Consider the following 11,732-nt stretch of genomic DNA (forward strand, 5'->3'; position numbering starts at 1 on the left):
GTTCAAATATGATATTATATCCCAAAGCATAAAACAATCATTATTTTTAGCCAATCAAAACCAAATTTTACCCATATTAAAGTTTACAATATTTTTATATAATTTATGACAATAAGGGGTAGTTTACACCCATAAAAATAATCGACGCCCTTGAGCATGTTATAGAATATGAAGTACAGGGAGCAATGATCCTAATCCCAAATTTTTATTTAAATCGATGCAAGCCCAAATTATTCTTTTAGGATAAGTAATTTTTTATATATAGCTCCAACAAGGGTGGTTTTAAGGTCTGAAATATTATGATAGTATATTTTAAAGCATGAAACAATCATTATGTAACTAATAAGAACCAAATGTTGACAATATTAAAGTTCAAAATGTTATTTTATAATTTTTTACAAGTGGTTTTTTTAGGAGTAGTTTTCACCCTTAAAAAACCAAAAGCGTACAACGGTTCAATATAGAAAATGAACTAGAGGGTGAAATGAGCCTAATCCCAAATTTTTGTACAAATCGATGCTGGAGGAAAAAATTGCGAGGTTTTGCCATTTTTTCAGTTTCATTTCCTCGACTACAAAGTTTTTCCGTTATTTTGCTTTGAATATTTCAAATTATGCATTTGACGAAAAAAGCTAACTTTTAGCATGCCGTATCTCGGTTTGTATTGGTCTTAGCGATATTACAGAAAAATAATTTGGTTTATGTTACTAAAAGCAACAATATTGATGTCAACAGTTTTTTGATTAAATGCATATTTTTCGAGGTATTCTCAAAAAACGCTCTAAAAAAGTCGATTTTTTCATCAAAAAACTGTTATTTTCAAGCGCGAATAACTCGAAAAATATTAGTTTTAAGAAGAAAATGTAAAAAACATTTTTTTCTTATAATTACTTTTTACATCGATATGCATAGTTAAAATGTAATAAAAAATTCCCGCCCCCGAGATGGGGTGGCAACTACCCCCAAGGTTTTAGCGTACAGCGGCATGATTATAGAAAATGATCCTTGGACTATTCCCTACCTTGGATTTACTTGAAAATTTCAAGTAAATCCATGCTGGACGAAAAAATTGCGAGCCAAAATGCTTCATTTCCTCGACTATATATTTTAGATATTGTTTTACGTTTACGCCATACTACTGTAGCACGACAAATTAAACAATCATAAAAATATACTTAGAAAATATTGTTAGGTCATAGGCATTATAAAATTTGTGCTACGTAACTTTTCGGAATGCTCCGGTAAGCTACAGTCTCAGAGGTTTAAGGGAGTGAGTTCTTGAAATAATATTTAATATTAAGCAAACGAATTAATTATTGGGCGCCATTAACAAATCAACATGTACTGCCATATGCCTATACAAACGTTTTAGTGCAGTCACTGAAGGTTTTCACCTCCGATTTCGTTGAAACTTTATCGATTTTTATGAAAATTGGTGAGTAGTTAGAGGATACCACAAGGAATAAAGGTGAGATGATGTCAACTTGCGCTTTGACCCTGGGGGTGGATGCCACCCCTTCTCGGGGGTGAAAATTATTTTAATAAAAATAATACCAATAGCATAGTCGATAGAGGGACAAATTTTAAGCAAAACTTGTTATATAATGTTATTAATGTAAATCAATACTTTTTGAGTTATTAGAGATCAAATATTTTATTTTTTCCTAAAAAATGCATGTTTTAAAGCTATCTTTCACGTATAACCCAAAATGTATAAGCTTTTGCAAAAAAGTTATTACCAAAATTAAAGATAATAAAATACTGAATACTCTTCTTACTTAAAGAACTAAACTAATGTTAATTCAAAGTGACTTATGGGTAATTGAATGTATATTTTTTTCGACGAGTACTCAAATCTAAGCATTCAAGCTTAAATAACGAGAAAACGATGCAATTTATAAAATATACCCTCTACACTCTACACACTTGTCAAAGAACTTTGGAATACCTATCGAATAAGCTCCAGAAGAAGTTAATAGCATCAAAATTAAGCAATTTATGATGAAAATAAGAGAACCCTTTCGATTTTTTTAGGAAAAAGTGAAAAATTAAACATATGCCATTTCCACAAAAATTAAAATTTATAGTAATCCTTACAATAATTTCTTTATATTAGCATAAGTAATTATTTTAATAATTTTGACCGGTTTAGAATGCATATTTTTGACACAAGATGTAATTTAAAAACGCTGGACGGAAGGGCCGACCGAGAAGTTTATCGTACCGATCTATTATCGTTATCGTACTAGATACTGGCATTCTATAAAAATAACAAAGTTACTCGTTATTTTGATATTTTAGAAACACCTCGTATACTTGAAAATATTTTATGGTTCTACGCATCATTAATTCCTGCATTTGAGAAAATGTTTGATGCCATATTTCGGGGACACACTATAGATGTATAGATTATTGCATAAATCAATAGAATATTATGGTAGGGAAGCCCAAGCGGTGATTTTTGCAGTTACTCAAGAGCGTCAGATTATTACATGGGGAGAAGCCTTGTACCCTGAAAATGTACCTCTACCATATATTGGCTCTTAATGCAAGGGAGTTCGTTAAGGGAGGGCCGAAAAAAATATATCCTTAAAAAAACTCGAAATCGTTAGATTAAGATAAGGTAAGTTAAGTACATGCAAAGAGTGTATATTTAAAAAATCTGACGATTTGAGCGGGGCGTAAGAAAATGGCTAAGTCCCAAAGTTTCACAAGAAAAAGCGAATATTTTGCGAAATGATTGACAGGTCAAAAAACTAAAAAATACGTACTCAATATTTTTTCACAAATCTATCGAATGATACCAAACACGACTTCTGACGGAGAGGGTTGGGGGGTAAATTTAATATTTTAAATACGAATCCCGCGATATTTCGCGAAATAAGCATCAGATAGAAAAACTAAAAAATACACGTATTCAGTATTTTTGAAAAATCTATCGAATGGCACCAAACACGAACCCACACGGAGGTGGGGTCGGGGTTACTTTAAAATCTTAAATGGAGCCCCAATTTTTTATTGCAAATTTGGATTCGGAATTATGGATAGATCGCGTTATAATCTAAAAAAACGATTGTTGGAAGTGGAAAATTAAATTTAAAATTGACAAGTCCCCACTAAAATGGAAAACTTTACTTAACTTTTTTTGGTTTTAGGACCTACTCTTCACAACTCAATAGGTCCCCAAAGCGCTCGAGTGACTGAACATTTAGCATACTTTGCTCCCCTACCATTATAGTCATACTTTCATTTCAAATTAGTTCATTTTTCTGAGAAATTAATAGTTTACAATATTTGCATTTCATTCTATTTCTATTACGCCAGTCAATGCGCGAGATTAAGAACAAGATATATTTATTACCTCCGAATTCTATCCTACTGCATGGATTTTAATGAAATATTGGGAGTAGCCCAATCTCCTAATTCAAAGTCTATCCTATATACTATGGCGCTTTTATCATGGGGGCGGTCCCCACCACTTCTCGGGGGTGGAACATTTTTATTTTCGAATTACATGGAGAAAAAGAAAGATTTTTAAGAAAATTTAGCTATAATTTGATCACATTTTTTACAAAAACCATTTCATTTTAAACCCGTTCAACTTTTTGAAAGTAGAAATTACACTGTATTAAAAGGTATTGCAGAAGAAAAACAATGCATTTAAATTCTGGTGGATGAGGGATTAAATGTACGTACTTCTCATTTTTCCTTAAAGCACATTAGTAATATATTTTTTTGCACCATATCTCGCTTAGTTTGAATGTAACCGACATTTAACGGTGCCCGTTTTAAAGGCCTTTTCAAACACTAAAAAAGGCGTTGGTAGCATTATACACCTAAAACCTACCGTTCCTCTATTATTTCAAGTTGAATACACCAATTTGAGCATGCACCAAAAAACAAACTCTTTTCACCTATACCCTATTCCACGAACATACGCCTGTTTTGGATTATTTCGACAACGAATAGTTTACTGTGCAAAATAAGAAGAACGAAAGTAAATTGCAAATTACATTGTTGTTTATTGGAATAATTATTAGCGCTATTTACTTTCGTACTTCTTATGTTGCACAGTAAAATATTCGTTGTCGAAGTAATCTAAAACAGGCGTATGTTCGTGGAATGGTCCATACCATATCTCTTTTTGTATTATAAATAGAACATTTACGAAGGAACGAATCTCTTTGTTATTTATAATCTAAAAAAATGTTTTATATAGTGTTTTTAGTTCGATATATCGTTTTTAAGGTATTCACAAAAAACCGTCCGAAAAGTTGTCATTTTTCAATGAAAATGGTCAATTTTCAACTACGCATAACTCAAAAAGTATTGAGTTCTCAAAAAAAAGGATGGACCAGTTTTTGCTTAGAAATAGGTTCTCTAGCCACTTCCGTGCTTATTGTGACCAACAAATTTTCCACCCCCTTGAAGGGGTGGGAACCGCCCCAAGATAAAAGCGCCATAATATATAGGGTAGATTTTCTTTCTTGAGCTATTTCCTACTTACTGTGAAAATATCAAGTACATCGATGTAGTAGGATGGAATTCGGAGCCAAATACCCTCATGGACTGCCCTATAATAATGCTCTGCTACTATCGCGTGAGAGAGGACACACACAAGATTATAGCAAAATTTCTATTTACTGTAACTTTTCGAGTTTTTGAGCTACAGCAACGAGTTTTATGTCATGGGAAAGGTAATTTTGCATTCTTTCAAAATGTGTAAAAATATACAGGGAGTATCTAAAAAAATTAAGATTTTTTTTCATTTTCGGTCGAACCAGAAGCCAAATTTTAGGTCAAATTTATTGTGAAAATAGATAATAAAGTACTATATATGTCTGCAAAATTTCAAATTCTAGTTTCTATTACAAAGGAAATTACGGGTACTCGAATATTTTTTAATAAAAAATTCATAACTCCCCTTCTATGGGGAGTTAAGAAATCTGACTAATGTCGTTTAATTTACAGATTGAACATCAAAAACATATCAAAAAATAAACAAATTCCTTGGAGACATTTTTGAGAAAATCTAGTTCAAAGTTATGTTAAATTTTGACCCCTTAAATATCGGCAACCCATAACTTTTTCTGAAAAACGATAATATTCTTCTTATAGCCCATCTTTAAGCTATATAACGACTTTTTCAAATTAAACTTATCTTAAACAAGTTTTTAGATAGGTAGGGAAATGTGTCGGGTGGGCTGTCGGCCATGTTGGCCGCCATTTTGAATTTGGAAATGTCAAATTCCGTATTTCTATTTAACTATCGATGAGCTAACTTTGAGTTAAATTTCATTCGTTTCGGTCAAAATTTGCAAAAATGGGCCTTAAATAACCCACCTATTTCGGCCCCCCTTTGAGAGGTTTTTTTTAAAAGCTTAGTTTCTCGACAAAAGTTTCTTAAACTTACTCATACCGAATTTCAGTATGAGTAAGTTCGAACATCGAACATTGCTCACTTGAACATAGCGAAATTTAGTTTAAATAATTGATTTTTAGTTAAAAGTTCGGGACCCACGTCCCGCGAAGCTTGGATTAAGTTATTCTTGAAAAAGGCATATTCTACGCCACTACTAGATCCATTTCTTCCACTTATTTCACCGAAACAACAACACAAGAGTATACCGGTATGGTATTTACAACAACCATATCGTTCTTGCTACTTTCACTACAGAATATACTGAGCCTACTAAGCCCACAGACCACAAAAAAACTGGACTTCACTGCCTGTCAGATCAAACTCATTTTCCTCAGAACTTTGACTTTCTGTCATAAACTATATTCCCTCACCTTTTTCTCTTTTTAACCAATAAAAAATATCTAAGCTTCCTAAACTTATTATTAACCGATAAAAAAAATCAAAACACATTCTAAATCCAACCTTTTTGGTAAAGAATTATACTCTTTAACTAATAAGGATCATTTAGTAAAGTCAACGAAACTCTCTGAGTTCTAACACTCTCAAGAAAGATATTGCTGAATCCACGATTCTACACCTGCGCTCTCTGATACCAAACTAGCACGTTTTGTGTATCTAACTTCCTAAATTCGTGGCGCCATTGACCAATAAAATACTTTGTATCTCTATTCTACCTCACAAACTGAACGTTAAGAGTTTAATTCTCGAGCAATAATATAAACACAGGAAACCTGAATTAGATATGACTGCAAAATAATAACGTCGTTTTTTTAACACAACTGATAAATTACAATTCCATATTGAGTTATACTCCAACGTTTTTTCGGAACAGAAATAAATTCCTTACATTCGTTCTTATGTCTACAGGGTGGGACAAATACATTTACAATTTTTGGTTTCTGGATGAGGCAAAATAATTGCTTTCTTTTGCACCGTTTCACTACGGTAGGTTTTTTTTTAGTTTTAGTACTCCAACTAAAATATACGTTGTCATTTGAAGAATTTAATGTCACCTCTACCAAGATTTTCAATAAAAAGTGAAATATCTGTTTTCTCCCTGAATCCTTCATATATAGTTTATCCTAAGCTGTGGCCTAAGTAAGAAACTATGGGAGAATCTAAAAATTATGCTAAAATAGCAGTTTCGTCAGTGGCGTAGAATTTGAGAAGGGTCAACCATTCACTTTCCCCTTGCTGCCAAATAAGACAAGTTTCCAATTATTAATGAAAAGCCCTGTGTATGTAACACGATGTTAGGAAAAATCCAAAAATTATACGCATTTTAGTTGTATTTATTGGAATTATTATAGTAGGGGAAGAAATTATGCTAAATTTGCAGTTACTCGAGCGTTATGGGGGCCTATTGGGTTGTGATTATTAGGTCCTAAAACCAAAAAAAGTTAAGTAAAGTTTTCCATAAAGTGGGGGACTTTCCATTTTTTAATTTAATTTTCCATTTCCAACAATCGTTTTTTTCTGATTATAGCGCCACCTATCCATAATTTGAAAAAATGTCTCGAATAAAAGTTGCTTATTTTTACGTAAAGAATCCAAATCTGCAATAAAAATTTTGGGCTGCTATTTAAGATGTTAAAATAACCCCCATCCCACCTCCGTGAGGGGTCGTGTTTGGTGCTATTCGATACATTTTTCACAAAATATTGAATACGTGTATTGTGCAGGTTTTCGATCCGACGTTCATTTCGCGAAATATCGCGGGGTTCATATTTAAAATTTTAAATTTACCCCCCCTTTCTGTGGGGGTCGTGTTTGGTATCAATCGATAAATTTTGGAAAAATATTTAACGCATACTTTTTAGTTTTTCGATCTGAAGTTCATTTCGCGAAATATTCGCTTTTTTGTGAAATTTTTTACTCGCCCATTTCCTTGCCCCGCTCGAATCGTCAGATTTTTGAAATAATATATACTCTTTTGCATGTACTTAGTTTTTCTAAGGATAGATTTTTTTCGGACCCCCTTAACGAACTCCCTTGTATTAAGAGCCAATATATGGTAGAGATACATCTGCAGGGTACAAGGTTTCTCCTTATATGATAGTCTGACGCGCTCCAGTAACTGCAAAAATCCCCGCTTAGGTTCCCCTACCATTAGTAGAAGCAGAGTAGTTTTATGACCCAGCAGGTCTCAGTAATCACAAATATTAAAAATTTTAGTAATTATTAATAGTGAAGTACGCATTTTTTAAATATTTTAAAAATTAATCATCGTCATTTTTTGAGTCACAACTTACTGTACCAATTATCTATCAATAGATTAATTGTTTCTACATATATAGTACGGGATCCGAATGGGAGGTCGGAATGTACCCATCTGCTTGCAGGATGAAACATTTTTTTTTATTAAATCATACAGAAGTAAAAAACTTCATTTGTACAATGGTATAAAAAGTTTATTAAAAACTATTAAAAGTCATCCAAAAGGATCTTCACAACGTTTTCGATCTAGATCAGATCATCTTCAGTGCCTAGAACGAAGTATTTCCACGTTAGAATGAATGCAAAAGGTTAAAATTGTGACTAGTTAAAGAAAAAATGTGGTAATACTCACGTTCTGCCTAGTACATAGTACCTTATGAAAATGGTGACATCGAGAAATATGGTTTACATTTTAAATCTATAATATTTATAGCGACTCCAAGTCGATGTTAAAGGATTAATTTATATGTTAGGAGTGCTCAAAGGGCAACATGGTTCCCTGCTCGATAAAAAATCGTGGTTCTTGCCAGTTCAAAGGACACAGACCAACAAAGGTGAAGAGGATGAAAATCCAATTATTAGACAGAAGTGACATGACAAGACAGGAAGTCAATTTTTGGTTATGAATATAAAATAGTGTTTTTAGAATTTAGGGCCGGTTGTTCGAACGCTAATCAACAATGATCATTATCAAATATTTAATTACTGTCACCAACTGTCAATGTCAACTTTGTTTGGGTAGCTGAAAACATAATTAATTACAATAATTATGAGATTTATTAATCGATTATGTTAATAATTGTTATGTTAATTGATTAACTAGTCTCATAATTGTAATCAATTATGTTTTCAGCAACCCAAACAAAGTTGACATTGACAGTTGGTGACAGTAATTAAATATTTGATAATAATCATTGTTGATTAGCGTTCGAACAACCGGCCCTTAGATTATTATTTAAACTGAATGTAGATTAATAACTGTATTAAGTGAAATTTAAATTATAATAAATTAGGAATATAATGAAAAATCGAAAAGGCTACTCTCTGTTACAGAAAAAAATGTTGTTACTGTTAAATTGATAAATGTTACTCATAGTAGAGTCAGTGACGTCACTGGTGACAGTTATGAAAGAAGACGAATATTTAATTTAATTTGAAGTAAAAAGTGAAAGAAAATTAATTCAATGTGAACAACTTCAAGACCTGTAAAGGTAAGGTACATAGTAATAATGTAAAAATAACAGAGTAATGATGTAAAAATACAAAGAGTATTGTTGGTTGCCTGCTATTGTAGTTGTGATGGTTGTTGCAAATTGAAAAAATATTCTAATTTAAATTTATTGTCTGAATTAGTGAACTGATAATTTGACATTTATAGAAGGTAATGAAATAAACAGATTGAAATGTATAAAATATAAAATACTATAAAAGATTTACGGATTTAAAAGTGTACATTTGAACTGGTGACATCTGTGAACGAAGACGAATATTTAATTTAGTTTGAAATAAAACGTGAAAGAAAATTAATGCAATGTGAACAACTTCAATACCTATAAAGGTAAGGTACATAGTAATGTTATAAAAATAAAAGATTTTCAATATGCCCTTGGTCTCTTTTTCTTTCTCTTTCCCATCTTTAACTATACCTTCCTTAACACAACTTATCCATTTTTCATTTCCAATGTTTTTTTCATATATTTCCCAAACACAAAGTTATTGCCATCCCTAACACAGTTAACCCTCTTTCCTTTCCAACCTCCTTTATTATAAAAAAATTTTTACCAACCACAAAGTTATATTGCCATGCCTCCTGTCTCTGTCTTTTTGGTTCCACTTGCACTTCTTGCTCTAGTTATTCTTTTCTTTTTCAACACTATTCATTAACTTCCTTTGACAATATTTCAATCTGTTACTCCGTTACTAACTATACAATTTCAAATTTTCAGTTTATCAATTTATTGTATCAGTTCAACTCGAATTTTTACTTCATATCGAAAATAATCCCAACATTCAATCTGGATTACATAACTTTCATTCAAATGTACACTCTTAAATTCATAAATCTTTTATAGTATTTTATATTTCATACATTTCAATCTGTTTATTCCATTACCTTCTATAAATTTTAAATTATCAGTTCACTAATTCAGACAATAAATTTAAATTAGAATATTTTTCAAGTTGCAACAACGATCACAACTAAAATAATAGACAACCAACAATACTCTCTCTATTTTTACATCATTACTCTTTTATTTTTACAACATTACTATGTACCTTACCTTTATAGGTATTGAAGTTGTTCACATTGCATTAATTTTCTTTAACGTTTTATTTCAAATTAAATTAAATATTCGTCTTCATTCACAGCTGTCACCAGTTCAAATGTACACTTTTAAATCCGTAAATCTTTTATAGTATTTTATATTTCATACATTTCAATCTGTTTATTTCATTACCTTCTATATATGTCAAATTATCAGTTCACTAATTCAGACAATAAATTTAAATTAGAATATTTTTTCAATTTTCAACAACGATCACAACCAGAGTGCGTCCAAGGAGAGTGTAGCCAAGCCCGGAAACCAGAGCAAAATATGGCCGCCCTCAGTGATCACTGGTTGCCCTAGTCGCACACAAAAATATAAATTTTACATAACTGTCAGTTGTAAAAAGAAGATTGAGGTTATATAGAAACATTGCAAAAAATGAAAAAATGCAAAATTATATTTTGATTAAATTAATGTTATGTTATTTTATTAGAACTGCTTGTTTTGAGAAAGTCTGAAGTGCCTATAGATAGTGCAATGTTGATTCGGAGAAAAAAGACGTTAATTCATAACAGAAACTAAATTAATCTGAACCAAATCATTGTAAACAAAATTCTGGTCTTATTATGGATGGGCTGCAGTGGAGCTTGCAATAATTGGTTTCACACCGATTGTGTAAAAATATCATTTGCTTCTTAAAAAGCTAAAACGGTATTGTGATAATTCTATAGAAAAGGTGAGAGTATGAGTTGAAGTCATTTAGGTTCCGATGTGTGGAAGATACTGGGAATAAGATAAGAAGCTGGTCAAAATAGTAAACCAGAATACATAGCGTGGAAGGAGTTAGTATGGTTATTGTTAATGAAAAGTATAAGCATTTATCAGTTATTCTGCAGGTGGATTCTCCCAGGCATAAACTGTTGCTAGAAAAGGGGTAAGATCAGATGAGGATGCTGGAGCTAAACTGGTCTGTTACTTACAAGATTAGTTTTTGTGATAATTTGCAAAATGTGTTTAGGTGCCTCTTTTAATACTAGTGACATAACCAGTGTTTAAACATGGATTAAAAAATAGTGTGTGTACTTTTATGTATGTAAGTTATACTTACAGTAGACGCCCTCTTAACCGACCGACCCTACACCTTTTTGGATGATACTATTTTTAGATTAGAGGTCGTACAAGTTTCATAATTTGTCTTGTGAGTGATATTGTTAATTACATATGTATATACACATCGACATTCGTTTCACTTTATATTTTGACTTAATTTGTTTGAAAATGAATCGTGACCCATGGGAAAAGTTATAGTGGACGGACTATATGTACATACTACTTTTTTGTTTATAGATCATAAAATATATATATTTTTAATAGAGTTACATATGTAATGTCTTTCTGAGGGTGGTTTTAAAGATTTTCGGTTTAACCAACTTCTTGATTATCCGACCTATGGGCAGCTCCCGTCATGGTCGGTTAAGAGAGCGTCTACTGTATATATGATTTCAACTATTTCAAGGAAATAAATAGATTCAAAACAAACAGTTTATTTGTAATTTATTTAAATATTAAATTAAATTTTAATACTTACTACTTTCCAAAAAATTTCATTAAAAGAATAGCACAAATTAAAAAATAATAAAACATATATTTACTAAAAACACCAATATATTTTGTTCACACTTTATTTCCACCGATACGTAACTTGAAATATTTAGCAACTAACTTTATATTGTCTGTGTGCACAATAGTGCATACTGTTAGTTTTATAAAAAAACTCACAACATTTTTCCCAATCGCACCTAATAACTTCAAAAATAGAATCA

At 31.5% G+C, this 11,732-nt stretch overlaps 1 protein-coding gene across 1 annotated transcript in view; it reads left to right on the top strand.

Moving 5' to 3' along the window:
- Window positions 1–10,847, top strand: part of LOC114342025 (uncharacterized) — a 69,276-nt gene extending 58,429 nt beyond the window's left edge. Inside the window, exon 3 of the mRNA XM_050659165.1 lies at window positions 10,806–10,847. Coding sequence (XP_050515122.1) covers window positions 10,806–10,847 — 42 coding nt within the window. The remainder of the gene's footprint in view (window positions 1–10,805) is intronic.
- Window positions 10,848–11,732: the final 885 nt, after the last annotated feature.

The sequence above is a fragment of the Diabrotica virgifera genome, chromosome 8, assembly GCF_917563875.1.
Source record: "Diabrotica virgifera virgifera chromosome 8, PGI_DIABVI_V3a".
In the NCBI taxonomy this organism is placed as follows: domain Eukaryota; kingdom Metazoa; phylum Arthropoda; class Insecta; order Coleoptera; family Chrysomelidae; genus Diabrotica; species Diabrotica virgifera.